A 22,102-nucleotide genomic window follows, 5' to 3' on the forward strand; every position below is an offset into this window, starting at 1 on the left:
ATATATGATGCCATCAGCGTTAATGTTTTCGATAATGAGATTTCATTTCCAAAAAAACTGAATCTCTTAATTTCATCCCTACTAAATTTCTATAAGTTCTTTGTTGGTGTAAACTCAGAATAAGCAACATTAGCATGCAAAGGAAAGATATTAAAAGCGCATCGACGTTTAAAGCCAGCACTTTCTGAGCTTTCAACATATTATCATGAATAAAATTGCCTCTCTGATACTGGTAAAAAAACCACATCCTACAGGTTACCCTCCCCAGACCACCGCGCGCTTATGCGATTGCCTAGTCCCCAAGCTCATTAGTACGCGGGGCAAATGTAAACGAAACGCATAGCAAGAAGGCCTGGGACGTAAGCAATTCAAGTTCTGTTGTACACGTATTTGTTGTGTATAAGATGTGGCAAGATAGTTGTTTTATTAAACTACTGTGGGTATTGACTACACATTAACATTTTGCATTTTGCCAAACAGGACACAAAAGAAAATTTGTAGGATGTGTCAGAGGGCATTCGTTTTTGTTTACGAAAAAATGTTTCCTTTGGACGTGAAGGCAAATCCACACGACCACATTTAAATGTTTTGAAAAAAAGTTTTACCATCGTACTATGTAATATACCCGAAAATCCTAGCTTTATTATGATAGGGGTACAAGATAAAAGCAAATGGAAGCTGGCAGCCAAAAGATACAGTAAAATTCCGAAAATAAGCCCCTCCACGTATAGATGGTTTTCACTATGACGTCACCAAATCGTAAAGTCAAAATAGCGAGGTTTTACGAGTTCTTATTTACACTAGGTTGAAGATAAATAAAAAGTAAATCTTTGTACCAGTTTCCATTTGCGTAGCATGTTTTACTTCGAAAATACAGCAATTTTTGAACTTCCGAGTTTTCACAGTGCGTGACACCAAAACAGGAATGCTGTCTCGTTAAAAAAAGTCTCTCCTCTTGATATTCAGCAATATAACCACTTCAAGTATTAGAAGATATGTTTATGCGTACGTAAGCTGGTTCTCGAGTGAAAAGAAAGAGCTTTTATAGAAAAAGTAAACTCCAGATGGTTTTGTTGATTTCCGGCGGCCATATTGGTGCACCAAAACGGTACACCAATATGACGTCTCCATACAAACCTCTACAAAGGTGCGTGAAACGTTTCGGCAAATAACTCAGAAACAATGGGCCACAAAGACCTGAGACTTGGACAAATTGTTTATATAGTAGTCTTTTATAACATTTCATTTCCTTGGTTTCTTCCACTAGACGGTTTCCAATTTAACTTTTTGTTGCGTGACAGTGAAAACGATCTATAAGCCCCTCCAAATATAAGCCCTCAAAACGGTAACGCAAAAAACCCTCCGTTAAATCGCCCCTCCAAATATTACCCCGGGGGCTTGTACCTGGAAAATTGCCCTCAAATACAAAGTAAAACAAAGCAGAAATGGTGAATTTCCTTCCAGCTATAAGGTTAGCCCAATCGATTTTGAAACGCAAATTTCCCTCCGTAGTTGATATAAGCCCCTCCGAATATAAGCCGCTCCAAAAATAAGCCCCTCAAAAAGGGCCTTTGTAAAATATAAGCCCCGGGGCTTAATTTTAGGAATTTTACGGTAGGGTACTATTTGATTGCCCGATATTTTGGTTAGACAATACTATCCTTTGTCTGGGGCTGCAAAAAAGCAAAAATAAATTGTTATAAATAAGCGGTTGAAAAAAACAACAACGAACAGTCGCTATTTCGCTTCTTCCATGAGTTATTGGAAGAAAAGAAAAGAAAATCAAAAGTACGAATAACAAGAATCTGTGTGTCGAGAATTTATTTGCTGGGATAAAAACATATTATATTAACATAAAAAGCAGCCAGCAGGTGTTTAAAATGGTTAGGGCCGCTTTATTAAAGGAAGACAAATTGAGGTGATAATCGAAATTGGTAAAAAAATATTGTTGCCATAGTGAATATCTTTACTTTATACTCAAGCATTATTGATAGTTATGGGGTTTCGTTCACTTAAACGAAACGTGTGTCCTTATAGATATCGCTATTTTGCTTTAGTAAAGGATGAGTTGGACAATTAAAAATACGAATAAAATAACAAGAATCTATATGTGTCGTGAATTTTTATATACTGGGCTATAAAAGATATATTGACATAAAAAGAAGTCGGCAGATGTTTAAAATAATTAGGAACGCTCGTTTAAAAAAAAAGACATGAGCTATAATCAAAACTATTCTAAAGAAAATTTTTCTTAGTTGCAAGTTAGAGTGGATATCTGTATTTTATACCTAATTATTATTGATAGTTATGGGGCTCACTCAATCGAAACCTATCTCAACCGACCCGAAAATTATAAACAAACCAGTTTGACATGTTTGGACTGTTAAGACTTCCTTTCTACAAGCCCCGAAACTCTATGCACACGTCTGTCAAAGCTGGCAGCGCACGATTAGCAATTTAATTCATTAACTTTGGTGTTGAAGTACATAACAAGTATCGCCCAGTCGACTGTTTACTAAACGAGATGTCGTTATAAAGTTTTCAACAGTGCGCGTTTTGCTTTTCATAACATACCCAAAAACTAAAGGCTCTTCCTAAGTTTCTTTTTCCAGCCATCTCAATAGGGTTAATAACTCACAAGTATTACGTTCTGCGAGGAAAATTCTGATGACTTAAACATATTAGAATGCAGCCTAATGTGTTGAATTGGCCGAATTGCTGGAACTTACAGCCATGGTAATGAAGAAAACGTCATACAGACTTTTTGCACCGACAACATATTAAGAGCTAAAAAGTCATTAAAATGGCCCGTACGTCAGTTTCACCTGGCTCATTATAGTTCGACTAATGTTTGTTTGAAAAACTAGACAACTTTGCTGAATCCTTTTCAGGCCTTGTGTGGTACGACTAAAAACAGAATTAATTTTTTTCCTCAAAAGTTTGTAGAAAAAGTTAATAAAAATTAAAACAAGGAGAATTGACAAAGGTCATTATTGCACATCCATAACAGACAACAAAATTACCGCAGCCCACACAGTTTGACGTGTTTGCTGACTGTCAACACTTCCTTTACTACTGAAAACTCATTAAAATCGTCAAGGAGTTAGTTTCAACAGGCTCATTAAAGTTCGGTGTCAGCTTGAAACACTTCATTGTTTTTGCTAAACCCTGACTACGACTTTTAAAAACAAAATAAAACTCGGGCGCGATCCATTCAACCAAAATTCCAACCGGTCCGACGAGAAAATTGGTCCACCTCAAAAGGTAAACCCGTTTTTTCGAAACTTTTCCGGTTGGACCGAAACGAAACGAAACGTGGATCATGCATCATTCATCATTCTTCACCGAAGCAACCTTAATTGAAATAGATGGATAAATAAAGCCCTCACTTCACGGCTCAGCTTCGCAGAGGAATATGGCACTGACAAATTTTACCGAATATGAAAACAATAAAACAGTCAGTGAACTGTACTGCTCGGTGGAATTAATCAGAGGTGTAGATGGCGAACTTATCCTTCTCTCATCTCTAAATATTTTTCTGTCCATTGCAGCATTTTTGGGGAACACTCTGATCCTAGTTGCCCTGCACAAGGAAACTTCAATTCATCCGCCGTCCAAACTCCTGTATCGTAACCTAGCGATAACTGATCTCTGTGTTGGTATCATTGCGGAGCCTTCGTATGGGACTTACTTTACTTTTGTTGTGAAAAAAAGATGGGATATTTGCTATCACGCAAATTGGGCAGCAACTATCTCAGGTTATATTTTGTGTTCAGTATCTTTATTAACATTGACTGCAATAAGCGTGGACAGACTTCTCGCCTTGTTACTGGGGCTCAGATACAGACAAGTTGTAACTTTGAGAAGAACGTTTATAACTGTGATTGCTTTATGGATTTTGTGCATCGTTGGTGCCTGCACTTATTTTTCGAATCCTCTTATAACTTCATGGTGTGCATACATAAATATAGCTCTGTGTCTAGTCACCACAATCTTCGCTTACACAAAAATTTTCCTCACTCTACGTCACAACCAAATTCACGTTAACCCTGCTCAGAGCCATGTTTTTCCAGGCCAACCAAGCCAAGCAATTCCACTTAACATAGCTCGATACAGAAAGGCAGTGAACAGTGCACTGTGGGTACAGGTAACATTGATTGTTTGTTATCTGCCGTTTGGTATAGCGGTCGCTTTGACACCTCAGAGAGGGATGCCTTTATCGAACTACCTTGCTCGAAATTATGCGGCTACTATCGTTTACTTAAACTCATCTTTAAACCCCTTTCTGTACTGTTGGAAGATGAGGCAAGTGAGGCAAGCTGTGAAAGAAACACTAAGGCAACTCATGATCATCTGTTGATCGAGTTGGTCTTCTATGCATTCCTTCACAATTATCCCTGGGACAGTGCTGCAATATTCATATTTTTCTGTCATTTCTCGGTTCCCTCTTAAAACAGTACATCATTTTCGAATTTTTTTTTGCAGTTCTCCCTCCCCCCACCCTATACAAAGTTAAAACTCGGACAAAATTCTGGATACACGCGTCCAACATTGTTTGTGGGGTGAGGGGAGGGTTTGGACCTGTATGAGTTGGAAAACGCCCCAGAAACGCAAAAGTGTCCCAAGACTTTTGTCCATGATTGTAGCTGTTAATTCATGCTAATCCTCGTTAAGTTACACTAGAGCTGGTCGCTTGTAAAACGAGAGTGGTCGCAAGGAGAATTTCGACTGTATTTTGTCAGAATTAACATGTCCGGTCCGTTATATAGCTATAAGAAACTAGTATAGTTGTCAGTCGGTGAAGTCTTCATTTTACATCTTATAAGAACATAACAGTTCAACCCACACAGTTTGACATGTTATTTGGGCGCCCACTGTTAAGACTTCCTTTTGGCTACAGGGCTAAATACTAAATAAAATCGTCAGTGAATTGTTTCAGCAGGCTCATTAATATTCGGCGTAAGCTTAAAAAACTGAACGACCTCGAGTCTGATTGCAACTTTTTTTTTTCTTAAAAGAACAAAATAAAACTCAAGAGCTCTCTGGTTTTTTCGTTAGAAACAGGATCGTGATAATTACTGTTCAAAAAATTAGGAAATAAAATAACCTTGTAAATACCTAGCCTTGGGTTATTACATAAGTTACTAAAAGAGGGTCTGGATTGGGGGGGGGGGGGGGGGGGTACAAATGTCAGCAGTCAGTTAAAATTGTGGCCATTTGTCAGTTGCCAGCTACATTTTAGGCTTTTTGTTAGTTGTCAGTTAAATGTTTTTTAATGATTAACGATGAAACTTATTTGTATATTTTTGATGCGACATTTAGCTTGAAAGGCACATATGATGTAAATTAAACACAAATTCGAAAACTCATGCAATTGTACCAAAATTTTTTATCAGTTTTGCTATTGTACATATAAGCATTTCAAGTGGGCCTCCATTTCTCAAGTCTTTTCCAACCATTAAATAAGCCAATCAAAATTTATATCTTCAGAATATTGTATACGCATTATGCCTGTGGACTAAAGACATCAATCTCACGCATCGAGGACAATTTCTCACGCCTGACTCACAAATCCGGACAAATTATTCTTAAAAACATGATGACTTTGTGTCCTTTTCTTGGTTCTAATGCAATCAAAGCACGCTAAAATTGTCGTTTTTAAGTAGCTTCGGAAGTGCTCCAAGGTCCTCCGGAATATCTGCGTACATTTAAATTTCGGTAACGTTCGTAAGTCTTCGGAAATTCGTCGCAAATATTCGGAATTCACCGGGACGTTTCCGGAAATCCCGGTCATGAAAAAGTGAAAATCTCACGCATTTGACTCACAAAAAATTGGCGAGTATAATATTGGGACGTAGATTGTAAGAAGATCAAGAAAGACCGGTAATAACTTGCAATTGCTTTTCTAGCGCCCTCATTAGCAGCATCGTATGCCGGCGCTTTCTCAGAGGAGGCGTAAATTTGAGATCAAAGGTCATTTACAACAGATGGTACATGACACACATGGGTTTGACAGTAAATAATTAACGAAATATGACACTTAAGCGTCTTGCTGCTAAGATTACTCGCCCCTAAAAACTCTTATTTGATCACGCTGTCTGACGAAAAGAGTGCAACAATGCTATTAAAGGCCTTAAAAACGGGTTTTGTAGCGGAGCTCTCGTGTGCGAAGCGCGCTCAGCGGAGCACCATGGGTAATAAAATGTGGTAAACTACCCATCCGAGAAAATTTGGTAATCACGTGACTGTATACCGCCCGACCGCCCGACCGCCCGAGAGTCCGTCCGCACCACAGGCATACCAATGTACATAATTCAATCAACAGGTATGGCAACCGAAGTGCAACTCAAGGTTTTATTTGGACAGAAATCGCATGGCCGCCTGGACTTTAAGAAATAAAAAACAACAACAAAGTCGTTTCTTTTTCGACGTTATTTTTGATGTTTACTCTCACGTGGATAACAGAGAAGGAACTAGAGCGAGTGATTGAAAACAAAAGAGATTAATTTTGTAGGAAGAAAAACACGAGATGCAAAGCGGCGGTGAGACAATGAGAAATGCTAGCGGACAGCAAGGAGCGGCCAGCAAGGTGAAAATGAGGGGCAGTGAAAAATAAAAGCGAACACGAACACAGCCTAGCAGCAGTATAAAGCATTACTACTTACTTCAGTAAGGCTGGTAAAGGTCTAAAATAAGTCGGTATATTGCTGTATTCTACATCAGTTATTCAAAACGCACTGGAGTGGAAAAGGCATTGGGAGAAATAATAGGTGTTTATAACGGGTAAGAGCCAATTTTTAATTGATACTCACATCGGTCATTAGTTCATTTTGGTAAAAAATAATCAGAATCGCAAAAATATCGCCTTATCAAAAATTAACAATGTTTGTATATAAGGTGCTGAGGGCGAATATATCAAATGGTTTTAATAAGACACATTAACATTTCCATTTTGCCTAACACATGCAAGCGTTACCAAAAAGTCGCCATATGAGCATAATATTTTTATTTTTGTCAGAATGTAAGCCAGAAGGGATGTTACTAAACGCGGAACGGGCAACGGGGAAAGGAGTTGGAGTTAAGGAAACAATAAACAAACAAAGTCAACGCGTGACCAAAATATTTACGTGAAAAAACATGCCTATAGTCGTAAAAGTATAGGAAGTAGGCCAACGAAAAGCTTTAAGAAAAATAAAGAAAAGAAATGAGAAAAACACTCACAAAGCGAACCAAAAAGTAAATTTACATGCTAATGAGGCACAGGAAACTTGTTTGTCATGATCTTTCATAATTCTTAGTCTACAGAAGCATTTTAGTAGTGTCTGGCTAAAGGCACTTTGTAATGACTTGAGCACAGAATTGACTTAGGGAAAGTTCATTTAATATGACAAAGGGGGGGGGATGAAGATATTGAAACTCGAAGCTTGAAATTTTAGCAGCGCCCCTCGCTAGCGGTTCAATTTTTTAGGAGCTCCCTCCTTGGTAGTCGGAAAAATTTCAGAGCCACCCCCCCTCCCTCCACCTTCAATTCCTTTGCTCCCCTGAAGAAAGATCGCTAGACTGTATTAAATATATTTACCGTTATTGTCTTCAATGGTTTATACTATGACAAACTTGAGATACAGTTGTGATACAATTTTCTAAAGCATTTTTGGGATGAACAAGAGTGTAATAATTACTGAGACTACATTTGTTACATCTGTAAACCACGTGATATAGCTGAGTTGCACAGGTCATTAAATTGTTGAGTTGAAAACCATCCGATCTGTATGATGATGTCATGTGTTGGTTTTGAAGTATACAAATTTTCGGAGCCCCCCCTCCTAGCGCAACAATTTCTTCAGAGCCCCCCCTTCGGGTGTCTAAAAATTTTCGGAGCCCCCCCCTGAATATCTTCATTCCCCCCCCTTGTCATATTAAATGAACTTTCCCTTAGAATTAACCGCAATAAATTCGTGACATAGCCACCTATCAGACATTATTTCTACGTATTTTCGACAGAAAACACTGTCCAAGAAAAAAAAAAAAGAAAACAGATTTCCAACACGAAATCCCGAAATCCCCTCCTCATTACAATGTAAAATGAAGTGAGGCAGCGAGAGGCTGCCTTGACCAGTCGCTATTTAACAATTATTCCTCGAGCCCGAATGAGCTCTGAGTCAATAGCCCATGAGGCCCAATGGGCTATTGATTCAGAGGCCATGAGGGCGAAAGTAAAATCCAACTAGTTGGTCAAAAATATCGAGAATAAAACAACATATTTAAAAGACCTAAAAAGTCAGTAAAATGGCCCGTAAGTCAGTTTCACCTGGCTCATTATAGTTCGACTAATGTTTGTTTGAAAAACTAGACAACTTTGCTCAATCCTTTTCAGGCCTTGTGTGGTACGACTAAAAACAGAATTAATTTTTTTCCTCAAAGTTTTGTAGAAAAAGTTAATAAAAATTAAAACAAGAAGAATTGACAAAGGTCATTATCGCACATCCATAACAGACAACAAAATTACCGCAGCCCACACAGTTTGACGTATTTGCTGACTGTCAACACTTCCTTTACCACTAAAAACTCATTAAAATCGTCAAGGAGTTAGTTTCAACAGGCTCATTAAAGTTCGGTGTCAGCTTAAAACACTTCATTGTTTTTGCTAAACCCTGACTACGACTTTTAAAAACAAAATAAAACTCGGGCGCGATCCATTCGACCAAAATTCCAACCGGTCCGACGAGAAAATTGGTCCACCTCAAAAGGTGGACCCGTTTTTTCGAAACTTTTCCGGTTGGACCGAACCGATCCATTGAGTTTTGGAACAAAATTTCCGGAAATTTTGGTTGAATGGATCGCGCCCCTCGTCTCTTTTGTTTTTGTTTTTGTTTGAAACACGGATCGTGGTAATTACAGAAGAATTAACAAATAAAATAACCTCGTGAAAGCACATGCACTGAGATCCCCACTTGAGTGCTAATTGTTGTAAACATGTGGATATATTTTTCCAGCCATCTTAACTATACGTGTGGTCAGTACGTAGTGCATATACACCTGATGGTAAAGGGAAAATGAAAATAGATAAAGCCAAATAGGAATCAATTAGGCCTGCTAATAAATCTAGAAAGGAGTCAGAAAGGGAGCATTCATTTGCTGCATAGGCGTTTTGGGGGCATAGAAGCGAAGACAGCACGCGTATGTTGAAAATAAATTCACCATCTTTAGTGGTTTACTGGTAAGCCAAACTAATTTCGATTTGTTTTTTGCATTTTTAATTTCAGTTTCTTTTAGCTGATTTAACTATGACAACGCAATTGCAGTTAGGTGTATATACAGTATATCGCTTAATTTTTGGGAAGGAGTGATGGCTCAAGCTTATCGTAAACTTTAAAAAAACTTAATTATCGGAGTTTCCTTCAAATTGTATTTACTGCGACGTCAAGCTACCAATGCGCCGCCAACATAAGACCTAAAAAGTTATTGAAAACATCCTTGAGTTTAAGTTTCCTGTGACATGACACCCGGCTCATAGTGCGGTTAGTAAGATTGAAAAAGTACCGAGACAACTTTGGCCCTGTGAGCTTTTTTTTTTACGTTTAGTTAATAGTTTTTGCACGTTTATGACTCCATAAATGACTGCTGATCATTGTTTATCAATACGCAACAAATTAAAGTATATAGTTATGAAATGTGGATCATGCATCATTCATCATTCTTCACCGAAGCAACCTTAATTGAAATAGATGGATAAATAAAGCCCTCACTTCACGGCTCAGCTTCGCAGAGGAATATGGCACTGACAAATTTTACCGAATATGAAAACAAGAAAACACTCGGTGAACTGTACTGCTCGGTGGAATTAATCAGAGGTGTAGATGGCGAACTTATCCTTCTCTCATCTCTAAATATTTTTCTGTCCATTGCAGCATTTTTGGGGAACACTCTGATCCTAGTTGCCCTACACAAGGAAACTTCAATTCATCCGCCGTCCAAACTCCTGTATCGTAACCTAGCGATAACTGATCTCTGTGTTGGTATCATTGCGGAGCCTTCGTATGGGACTTACTTTACTTTTGTTGTGAAAAAAAGATGGGATATTTGCTATCACGCAAATTGGGCAGCAACTATCTCAGGTTATATTTTGTGTTCAGTATCTTTATTAACATTGACTGCAATAAGCGTGGACAGACTTCTCGCCTTGTTACTGGGTCTCAGATACAGACAAGTTGTAACTTTGAGAAGAACGTTTATAACTGTGATTGCTTTATGGATTTTGTCCATCGTTAGTGCCTGCACTATTTTCTGGAATCCTCTTGTATACTCATGGTATCAATACATAGGTACAGCTCTGTGTCTAGTCATCACAATCTTCGCTTACACAAACATTTTCCTCACTCTACGTCACAACCAAATTCATGTTGACCATGTTCAGAGCCATGCTTTTCCAGGACAACCAAGCCAAGCAATTCCACTTAACATAGCTCGATACAGAAAGGCAGTAAACAGTGCACTGTGGATACAGGTAACATTGGTTGTTTGTTATGTGCCGTTTTGCATCGTGGACGCTTTGACACCTCAGAGAGGGATGCCTTTATCGAGCTACCTTGCTCTGAATTTTGCGGGTACCATCCTTTACTTAAACTCCTCTTTAAACCCGTTACTGTACTGTTGGAAGATCAGAGAAGTAAGGCAAGCCGTGAAAGAAACACTAAGGCAACTCTTCTGTTGATCGAGTTGGTTTCTATGCATTTTACAATCCTGGACAAAAGTCCTTGGGACAGTTCTACAATATTCATATTTTTCTGTCATTTCTCAATTCCCTCTTAAAACAGTGCATCATTTTCGAAATCTTTTAATTTGCAGTTCTCCCTCCCCCTGACCCTATACAAAGTTGAAACTCGAAAAAAATTCTGGATACACGCGTCCAACATTGTTTGTGGGGTGAGGGGAGGGGTTGTGGACCTGTATGAATTGGAAAACGCCCCAAAAACGCAAAAGTGTCCCAAGACTTTTGTCCATGATTGTAGCTGTTAATTCATGCTAATCCTCGTTAAGTTACACTAGAGCTGGTCGCTTGTAAAACTAGAGTGGTCGCAAGGAGAGCTTCGACTGTATTTGTATCGGCCGGAATTAACATTTCCGTCATTTAGCTATAAGAAACGAGTTTAGTTGTCAGTCGTTGAAGTTTTTGTTTTATATCTTATAACAAAATAAATAACAGATACCAAAGTTACCGCAGGCCACACAGTTTGACATGTTGTTTGCGCGCCGACTGTTAAGGCCTCCTTTTAGCTACAAGACTAAATACTCATTAACAGCGTCAGGGAGTTAGTTTCACCGGGCGCATTAAAGTTCGACGTCAGGCTTGAAAAACTTCACAATTTTTGCGAAACCTCTCCACCTCGTGTCTGATTGCAACTTTTGCGAACCAAATAAAACTCAGGAGCTCTTTGTTTTTGGTTACAAACAGGATTGTGATAATTACTATTCAAAGAATTAGCAAATAAAATAACAGCGTTAATACCTAGCCTAGGCTAATTACGTAAGTTACTAAAAGATTAAGAAAATGTTGTCCCTCCTCATTCATCCATTTTATCAGGAGTGATATATAAACGAAAGGTTCACTTGCACTGAGATGGTCATGACGTTTTCGTACTTTTTCCCTTCCATCATAACAGACCCAAAATTAAAAGTTACCCTAACTGAGTCCTAGTTGTTGTAAACATGTTTATGTCCAGCCTCGTCCCCAGTTGTACTTGGCGAATTCGGATGTGACCTCACCTGTCAGATTGGAGCCCAGGTTCCGCTCGAAAAAACTTGAATGGTTACCAAGCTTTTGGAGAAGTGGTCCCAAAAATTTTTTTTGCGTGTCAAGCTTGTCGCTTGGTTCCAAGCCTCCACTGGTAACTCGGATAGCGCGAACTGGCCTGGGTACGAGGCTGGTTTATTATTTTATTTTTCTAGCCGTCTTAACCATTTACAGATGGTATGTAACACGTGGGGTATATACACCTAACTGCAATGAAGTTGTCTTAGAAAAATTGTGAAGGAGAAATGAAATAAGAAAAAGCCAAAAAAAAATTCGATTTGGATTTTTGAATTTTTATGTCAGTTCCTTTTAGCATTTAACTATGACAACCCTGCTGCAATTAGATGCCGGTATATATATCACTAAATTGCTGGGAAGGACTGATGACTCAAGCGTATATTAAACTTTAAAAAATCTTGGGTTATTGAAATTTTCTTCAAAATCATCAGTGAGTTGAAGTTGAGATAACAGTGACATAACACCTGGCTGATCAAAGTTCGGTGTTAAATTGAAAAAACTCCCCGAGGCAACTTTGCTCAACCTTTCTTAGCCTGCGAGATTTCTTTCAGTTAATGTTTTGGACGTTTTTGCTTTTAGTAAATTCCTTCTGATCAATAATTATTAAAACGCGACAAATAGACCGAGGCAAACGTGTGAGAAATTACATTGTTTGTATGAGAATCTAATGTCGAATAATTTCCATAAAACGGTTGTTCTGAAAAAAAGATGACTTGTAAACTAAAGCTACAAAGCAAAAAAATGTCCTAAACAATTTTGGGGGCGTAACTGTACTCAAATTTCTTCAGAGACTTGCTTTAAATTTTCCATATATTTGTCTGTAATTTTCACGGGACCTTCTTACAGACGAATGTATAGAAAATTTAAAAAGTGGTTCTAGGTCTTCTTGTGCATTTAACGCCCTTAATTTTTTTCAGTAGAATCCTTAGGAGCGAAGCTTTAGTTTACAAATCATATTTTTTTCAGAAGAGCCGTTTTACGGAAATTATTCGACATTAGATTCTGATACAAACACTGTAATTTCTCACACGTTTGCCTACTCGTCAAGATGGCGTCGAAAACCGTGACAAGGTCTATTGACAAAGGAAATTACTACGTTAGCCAGTTTAGGTAAATAGTTGACTGTACAGATGTCTACCTAAGGCAAGCCTAGCAGCAGCATAAAGCCTTACTACTTAAAAGTAAGGCTGGTAAAAGTCTGAAACCAGTCGGTATATTGCTGCCTTCTACATCAGTTATTCATAACGCAACAGAGAGGAAAAGGCATCGGGAGAAATGATAGGTGTTTATACAAGGTAAGAGCCAATGTTTTATTAATACTCACATCGGTCATTAGTTCACTTTGGTAAAATACAATCAGAATCGCAAAAATATCGCCTCTTCAAAACTTAACAATGTTTGTATTTAAGGTGCTGAGGGCGAGTATATAAAATGGTTTTAATAAAGACACATTAAGGTTTGCATTTTGCCTAACACATGCAAGCGTTACCAAAAAGTCGCCATATGAGCATAACTGCTTTGCCAAAAAAGGACAAACCATCGTACTTTGTCAGAATGTAAGCCCGAAGGGATGTTACTAAACGCGGAACGGGCAACGGGGAAAGGAGTTTGAGTTAGGGGAAAAAAAAACAAACAAAGTCCACGCGCGACTAAAATATTTACGTGAAAAAACATGCCTATAGTAGTAATAGTATAGGAAGTAACCCAACGAAAAACTTAAGAAAGAAGAAAAACACACACAACGCGAACCAAAAAATAAATTTACATGCTAATCAGAAACAGGAAATTTGTTTGTCATGATCTTTCAAAATTCTTAGTCTACAGAAGCATTTTAGTAGTGTATGGCTAAAGCACTTTGTAATGACTTGAGCACAGAATTGACTTAGAATTAACAGCAATAAATTCGTGACATAGCCACCTAACTACAACATTATCAGACATTATTTCAAACAGATTTCCAACACGAAATCCCGAAATCCCCTCCTCATTACAATGTAAAATAAAGTGAGGCAGCGAAAGGCTGCCTTGACCAGTCGCTATTTAACAATTATTCCTCGAGCCCGAATGGGCTCTGAGTCAATAGCCCATGAGGCCGAATGGACTATTGACTAAGAGGCCATGAAGGCGAGAGTAAAATCCAACTAGTTAGTCAAAAATATCGAGAATAAAACAATTTTAGCTAGTTAAAGCGAGACGTTAATCCTTTTTTGCCGCCAAAGAGCCCGCGCTTTTCGCTACTAGTGGGCCATGACATATAGCCTAGTAGTAGCTCAACCAATCAGAACGTAGTATTGGTAATAGACCACTAGTTGAATTTTACTAAAGATGTATAACCTACGCCCTTCCATCGACGAATGCTCGCAAAAAGGTTATGGAGATGGAGCTAAAATACAATTATTTAAAAGCGTCAAGGTGTCTAAGATTGAAACAGGAGCCATTATCGGCCGACGTCGTCCCCCCATTTTCTAAGTTAAATGTGCTGGGGACTAAATTGATTATCGGCATTATAATTGGCTTTGCATGAAGTTATAATGTTAAATGGGTCTCATTTGACTTTAACGTCGCTAGCTGGTAAAAACGGCCAATTATAGTTATCACGAAAAAAAAAAGGGGGCGGAACAGGTGTTTTTATCAGAATAAACATATCCTCTATGAGTTGAAGGAAAAGTTTATTTTTTGAAAGGTTTGATTCCTGAGAGATAAATCCTATAATGATGGGGTTAAGTTCACTCGAAAAGAGCTTCATTGCCTGTCCATCAGGTGAAGTACTCCAGGAGTACTTGTTTATATTTTACAACTTATAGCAAGATACACAGCAAAATGTGCCAAAATTCAGCTAATAAGGTTTGACGTGTTTGCCGACAGCTGAGACTTTATTTTCTACAAGATTTGTTCACTTAGAAGATGCGAGAATGATTTCATCTTCCACCCAAATCAAAAGACCTATTTCAATTAAGGTTGCTTGCGTTAAACATAGCAAAATTGGTGCGTGAACCATGTTTCATAGCCTGCGGTGCATTTTACACCCGAGAATTTTGGTAGACCTTTTATGTAAGCGGGAAGTACAGCCAAGTTCAGAAGCCGCTTCTTTTAACAGCATCAAGGCTATTGAATTAGGTTTTACCGCTACTTTAAGCTACGTGTCCGGGCCAGAATGCTGGTTAGTTCAATAACCCAAAACAATACTATATTCCATTTGTTATTTATTACGCAGGTAACAAACACCTTGAATTTGTTTTATAAAACTCTATCTAAAATTTCTTCGTGTGCGAGCAGAACTCGTTGAAAATTTCCAACATTTTCATAATACCACAGAGCAAAACCTGGACTCAAATTACTATCTTAAAAAGCGGCAAATGCAAAAGGCCTCGGTTTCAGTGTTTTGAAATACTTTTTCTAAACGTTTTGCTGACATAGCATAGTGGCGTCAGTAGCTCGTCGCGGGTCCATAATGCATTGCGGATTATGAAACATAAATCATGCATCATGCATCATTCTTCACCGAAGCAGCCTTAATTGAAACAGGTGTATAAATAAAGTCCTCACTTGCTCTGCTCAGCTTCGCAGAGGAATATGGCACTGACAAATTTTACCGAATATGAAAACAAGAAAACACTCGGTGAACTGTACTGCTCGGTGGAATTAATCAGAGGTGTAGATGGCGAACTTATCTTTCTCTCATCTCTAAATATTTTTCTGTCCATTGCAGCATTTTTGGGGAACACTCTGATCCTAGTTGCCCTACACAAGGAAATTTCACTTCATCCGCCGTCCAAACTCCTGTATCGTAACCTAGCGATAACTGATCTCTGTGTTGGTATAATTACAGAGCCTTTGGCTGTGACTTATTGGACGTCTGCTGTAAAAGAAAGATGGGATATTTGCTATCGCGCAAAAAGGGCACAGTCTTTCTCAGCTTTTACTTTGTGTTCAGTATCTTTATTTGCATTGACTGCAATAAGCATGGACAGACTTCTCGCCTTGTTACTGGGGCTCAGATACAGACAAGTTGTAACTTTGAGAAGAACATTTATAACTGTGATTGCTTTATGGATTTTGGCCATCGTTAGTGCCTGCACCATTTTTTGGAATTCTCTTATAACTTCATGGTGCCAATACATAGGTACAGCTATCTGTCTAGTCATCACAATCTTCGCTTACACAAACATTTTCCTCACTCTACGTCACAGCCAAATTCATGTTGACCATGTTCAGAGCCATGTTTTTCCAGGACAACCAAGCCAAGCAATTCCACTTAACATAGCTCGACACAGAAAGGCAGTAAACAGTGCACTGTGGATACAGGTAACATTGGTTGTTTGTTATCTGCCGTCTGGTATAGCGGTCGCTTTGACACCTCAGAGAGGGGTGCCTTTATCGAACTACCTTGCTCGAAATTTTGCGGCTACCATCGTTTACTTAAACTCATCTTTAAACCCCTTTCTGTACTGTTGGAAGATGAGGCAAGTGAGGCAAGCTGTGAAAGAAACACTAAGGCAACTCTACTGTTGATCGAGTTGGTCTTCTATGCATTCTACAATCCTTCACAATAGTCCTTGGGACAGTGCTGCAATATTCATATTTTTCTGTCATTTCTCGGTTCCCTCTTAAAACAGTGCATCATTTTCGAATTTTTTCTGTAGTTCTCCCTTCCCCCACCCCATACAAAGTTAAAACTCGGACAAAATTTTGGATACACGCGTCCAACATTGTTTGTGGGGTGAGGGGAGTCGTGTCTTTTTCGACGTTATTTTTGATGTTTACTCTCACGTGGATAACAGAGAAGGAACTCGAGCGAGTGATTGAAAACAAAAGAGATGAATTTTGTAGGAAGAAAAACACGAAAATTCAAAGCGGCGGCGAGACAATGAGAAATGCTAGCGGCCAGCAAGGAGCGGCCAACAAGGTGAAAATGACGGGCAGCGGAAAATAAAAGTGAACACGAACACAGCCTAGCAGCAGTATAAAGCATTACTACTTACTGAAGTAAGGTTGGTAAAGGTCTAAAATAAGTCGGTATATTGCTGTGTTCTACATCAGTTATTCATAAGCAACGGAGAGGAAAAGGCATCGGGAGAAATAATAGGTGCTATATTGATACTCACATCGGTCATTAGTTCATTTTGGTAAAAAATAATCAGAATCGCAAAATTATCGCCTTATCAAAAATTAACAATGTTTGTATATAAAGCGCTGCGGGCCAGTATATCAAATGGTTTTAATAAAGACACATTAACATTTCCATTTTGCCTAACACATGCAAGCGTTACCAAAAAGTCGCCATATGAGCATAATAGATTCAACCATCGTACTTTGTCAGTATGTAAGCCAGAAGGGATGTTACTAAACGCGGAACGGGCAACGGGGAAAGGAGTTGGAGTTAAGGAAACAATAAACAAACAAAGTCCACGCGTGACCAAAATATTTACGTGAAAAAACATGCCTATAGTCGTAAAAGTATAGGAAGTAAGCCAACGAAAAACTTTAAGAAAAATAAAGAAAAGAAAAAAGAAAAACACACACAAAGCGAACCAAAAAGTAAATTTATATGCTAATCAGGCACAGGAAATTTGCTTGTTATGATCTTTCATAATTCTTAGTCTACAGAAGCATTTTAGTAGTGTCTAGCTAAAGGCACTTTGTATGACTTGAGCACAGAATTGACTTAACAATTATTCCTCGAGCCCGAATGAGCTCTGAGTCAATAGCCCATGAGGCCGAATGGGCTATTGACTCAGAGGCCATGAGGGCGAGAGTAAAATCCAACTAGTTGGTCAAAAATATCGAGAATAAAACAATTTTAGCTAGTTAAAGCGAGACGTTAATTTTTTTTTCTGCCAAAGAGCCCGCGCTTTTCGCTACTAGAGGGCTATAACATATAGCCTAGTAGTAGCTCAACCAATCAGAACGCAGCATTGATAATAGACCACTAGTTGGATTTTACTTAAGATGTATAACCTAAGGCCTTCCATCGACGAATTCTCGCAAAATGGTTATGGAGATGGAGTTAAAATGTAATTATTCAAAAGCGTCAAGGTGTCTGAGATTGAAACAGGAGCCATTATCGGCCAACCTCGTCCCCCCAGTTTCTAAGTTAAATGTGCTGGGGACTAAATTGATTATCAGCATTATAATTGGTCCTGCATGAAGTTATAATGTTAAATGGGTCTCATTTGACTTTAACGTCGCTAGCTGGTAAAAACGGCCAATTATAGTTATCACGGAAAAAAAAGGGGGAAAACAGGTGTTTTTATCGGAATAAACATATTGTCTATGAGTGGTAGAAAAATTCTATCTTTTGAAGGGTTGATTCCTGAGAGATAAATGCTATACTGAAGGGGTTAAGTTCACTCGAAACGAGCTTCATTGCCCGTCCATCAGATGAAGTACTCCAGGAGTACTTGTTTATATTTTACAACTTATGGCAACATACACAACAAAATTGTGCCAAAATTCAGCTAATAAGGTTTGACGTGTTTGCCGACAGCTGAGACTTTATTTCCTACAAGATTTGTTCACTTAGAAGATGCGAGAATGATTTCATCTTCCACCCAAATCAAAAGACCTATTTCAATTAAGGTTGTTTGCGTTAAACACGGCAAAATTAGTGCGTGAACCATGTTTCATAGCCTGCGGTGCATTTTACACCCGAGAATTTTGGTAGACCTTTTATGTAAGCGGGAAGTACAGCCAAGTTCAGAAGCCGCTTCTTTTAACAACATCAAGGCTATTGAATTGGGTTTTACCGCTACTTTAAGCTACGTGTCCGGGCCAGAATGCTGGTTAGTTCAATAAACCAATTCAATACTATATTCCATTTGTTATTTATTTCGCAGGTAACAAAACACCTAGAATTTGTTTTATAAAACTCCATCTAAAATTACAACGTGTGCGAGCAGAACTCGTTGAAAATTTCCAACATTTTCATAATACCACAGAGCAAAACCTGGACTCAAATTACGATCTTAAAAAGCGGCAAATGCAAAAGGCCTCGGTTTCAGTGTTTTGAAATACTTTTTCTGAACGTTCTTCTGACATAGCACAATGGCGTCAGTGGCTCGTAGCGGGTCCATAATGCATTGCGGATTATGAAACATGGATCATGCATCATCCATCATTCTTCACCGAAGCAGCCTTAATTGAAACAGGTAAATAAATAAAGTCCTCACTTGCTCTGCTCAGCTTCGCAGAGGAATATGGCACTGACAAATTTTACCGAATATGAAAACAAGAAAACACTCGGTGAACTGTACTGCTCGGTGGAATTAATCAGAGGTGTAGATGGCGAACTTATCTTTCTCTCATCTCTAAATATTTTTCTGTCCATTGCAGCATTTTTGGGGAACACTCTAATCCTAGTTGCCCTACACAAGGAAATTTCACTTCATCCGCCGTCCAAACTCCTGTATCGTAACCTAGCGATAACTGATCTCTGTGCTGGAATCATTGCTGAGCCTTTGTATGTGACTTACTTTACTTCTGTTGTGAACGAAAGATGGGATATTTGCTATCACGCAAATTGGGCAGCAACTTACTCAGGTTTTATTTTGGGTCCAGTATCTTTATTAACATTGACTGCAATAAGTGTGGACAGACTTCTCGCCTTGTTACTGGGGCTCAGATACAGACAAGTTGTAACTTTGAGAAGAACGTTTATAACTGTGATTGCTTTATGGATTTTGTCCATCGTTGGTGCCTGCACTATTTTTGGAATTCTCTTATAACTTCATGGTGCCAATACATAGGTACAGCTATCTGTCTAGTCACCACAATCTTCGCTTACACAAACATTTTCCTCACTCTACGTCACAACCAAATTCATGTTGACCATGTTCAGAGCCATGTTTTTCCAGGACAACCAAGCCAAGCAATTCCACTTAACATAGCTCGACACAGAAAGGCAGTAAACAGTGCACTGTGGATACAGGTAACATTGGTTGTTTGTTATCTGCCGTTTGGTATAGTGGTCGCTTTGACACCTCAGAGAGGGATGCCTTTATCGAACTACCTTGCTCGAAATTTTGCGGCTACCATCGTTTACTTAAACTCATCTTTAAACCCCTTTCTGTACTGTTGGAAGATGAGGCAAGTGAGGCAAGCTGTGAAAGAAACACTAAGGCAACTCTACTGTTGATCGAGTTGGTCTTCTATGCATTCTACAATCCTTCACAATAGTCCTTGGGACAGTGCTGCAATATTCATATTTTTCTGTCATTTCTCGGTTCCCTCTTAAAACAGTGCATCATTTTCGAATTTTTTTTGTAGTTCTCCCTTCCCCCACCCTATACAAAGTTAAAACTCGGACAAAATTCTGGATACACGCGTCCAACATTGTTTGTGGGGTGAGGGGAGTCGTGTCTTTTTCGACGTTAGTTTTTGATGTTTACTCTCACGTAGATAACAGAGAAGGAACTCGAGCGAGTGATTGAAAACAAAAGAGATGAATTTTGTAGGAAGAAAAACACGAAAATTCAAAGCGGCGGCGAGACAATGAGAAATGCTAGCGGCCAGCAAGGAGCGGCCAACAAGGTGAAAATGACGGGTAGCGGAAAATAAAAGCGAACACGAACACAGCCTAGCAGCAGTATAAAGCATTACTACTTACTGAAGTAAGGCTGGTAAAGGTCTAAAATAAGTCGGTATATTGCTGTATTCTACATCAGTTATTCATAAGCAACGGAGAGGAAAAGGCATCGGGAGAAATAATAGGTGTTTATAACGGGTAAGAGCCAATTTTTTATTGATACTCACATCGGTCATTAGTTCATTTTGGTAAAAAATAATCAGAATCGCAAAATTATCGCCTTATCAAAAATTAACAATGTTTGTATATAAGGTGCTGCGGGCGAGTGTATCAAATGGTTTTAATAAAGACACATTAACATTTCCATTTTGCCTAACACATGCAAGCGTTACCAAAAAGTCGCCATGTGAGCATAATAGATTCAACCATCGTACTTTGTCAGTATGTAAGCCAGAAGGGATGTTACTAAACGCGGAACGGGCAACGGGGAAAGGAGTTGAAGTTAAGGAAACAATAAACAAACAAAGTCAACGCGTGACCAAAATATTTACGTGAAAAAACATGCCTATAGTCGTAAAAGTATAGGAAGTAGGCCAACGAAAAGCTTTAAGAAAAATAAAAAAAAGAAAAAAGAAAAACACACACAAAGCGAACCAAAAAGTAAATTTACATGCTAATCAGGCACAGGAAATTTGTTTGTTATGATCTTTCATAATTCTTAGTCTACTTATCTTTCTTTCAGCTCTAAATATTTTTCTGTCCATTGCAGCATTTTTGGGGAACACTCTGATCCTAGTTGCCCTACACAAGGAAACTTCACTTCATCCGCCGTCCAAACTCCTGTATCGTAACCTGGCGATAACTGATCTCTGTGTTGGTATCATTGCTGAGCCTTTGATTGTGACTTATTGGACTTCTGCTGTTAAAGAAAGATGGGATATTTGCTATTACGCAAATAGGGCACAAACTTTCTCAGGGTATACTTTGTGTTCAGTATCTTTATTAACATTGACTGCAATAAGCGTGGACAGACTTCTCGCCTTGTTACTGGGGCTCAGATACAGACACGTTGTAACTTTGAGAAGAACGTTTATAACTGTGATTGCTTTATGGATTTTGTCCATCGTTCTTGCCTGCACTACTTTTTGGAATCCTCTTGTATATTCATGGTATCAATACATAGGTACAGCTCTGTGTCTAGTCACCACAATCTTCGCTTACACAAAAATTTTCCTCACTCTACGTCACAACCAAATTCATTTTGACCATGTTCAGAACCATGTTTTCCCAGGACAACCAAGCCAAGCAATTCCACCTAACATAGCTCGATACAGAAAGGCAGTGAAGAGTGCACTGTGGATACAGGTAACATTGGTTGTTTGTTATGTGCCGTTTGGTATAGCGGTCGCTTTGACACCTCAGAGAGGGACGCCTTTATCGAGCTACCTTGCTCGGAACTTTGTGGCTACTATCGTTTATTTAAACTCATCTTTAAACCCTTTGCTGTACTGTTGGAGGTTGAGAGAAGTGCGGCAAGCTGTGAAAGAAACACTAAAAAGTTCTGGATACACGCGTCCAACATTGTTTTTGGGGTGAGGGGAGGGGTTGGACCTTTATGAATTGGAAAACGCCCCAGAAACGCAAAAGTGTCCCAAAATTTTTGTTCATGATTGTAGCCGTTAATTCATGCTAATCCTCGTTAAGTGAAAGTAGAGCTGGTCGCTTGTAAAACAAGAGTGGTCGCAAGGAGACTGTATTTGTAATCAGAA

General features: G+C 38.8%; 4 protein-coding genes and 1 pseudogene across 4 annotated transcripts in view; all 5 read left to right on the top strand.

Moving 5' to 3' along the window:
- LOC140942161 (uncharacterized) overlaps positions 1-4,360 on the top strand; it is a 6,848-nt gene extending 2,488 nt beyond the window's left edge. The window contains exon 2 of the mRNA XM_073391128.1: positions 3,402-4,360. Within this exon, the coding sequence (XP_073247229.1) occupies positions 3,402-4,360 (959 nt within the window). The remainder of the gene's footprint in view (positions 1-3,401) is intronic.
- Positions 4,361-9,772: 5,412 nt separating this feature from the next.
- Positions 9,773-10,852, top strand: LOC140942162 (beta-3 adrenergic receptor-like). The gene has a single exon (XM_073391130.1). The coding sequence runs from the start codon at positions 9,773-9,775 to the stop codon at positions 10,709-10,711; it is 939 nt and encodes a 312-aa protein (XP_073247231.1). The 3' UTR covers positions 10,712-10,852.
- Positions 10,853-15,382: 4,530 nt separating this feature from the next.
- Positions 15,383-16,321, top strand: LOC140942163 (galanin receptor 2a-like). The gene has a single exon (XM_073391131.1). It carries the CDS (start codon positions 15,383-15,385, stop codon positions 16,319-16,321), a length of 939 nt encoding a protein of 312 aa, XP_073247232.1.
- A 2,684-nt stretch (positions 16,322-19,005) lies between these two features.
- Positions 19,006-19,943, top strand: LOC140942164 (galanin receptor 2a-like; annotated as a pseudogene).
- A 363-nt stretch (positions 19,944-20,306) lies between these two features.
- Positions 20,307-21,929, top strand: LOC140942165 (melanocortin receptor 5-like). The gene is made up of 2 exons (XM_073391132.1): positions 20,307-20,338; positions 21,056-21,929. The coding sequence occupies exons 1-2, from the start codon at positions 20,307-20,309 to the stop codon at positions 21,927-21,929; spliced, it is 906 nt and encodes a 301-aa protein (XP_073247233.1).
- The last annotated feature ends 173 nt before the right edge of the window (positions 21,930-22,102 follow it).

This window comes from Porites lutea, chromosome 6 (assembly GCF_958299795.1).
Source record: "Porites lutea chromosome 6, jaPorLute2.1, whole genome shotgun sequence".
Taxonomy (NCBI): Eukaryota; Metazoa; Cnidaria; class Anthozoa; order Scleractinia; family Poritidae; genus Porites; species Porites lutea.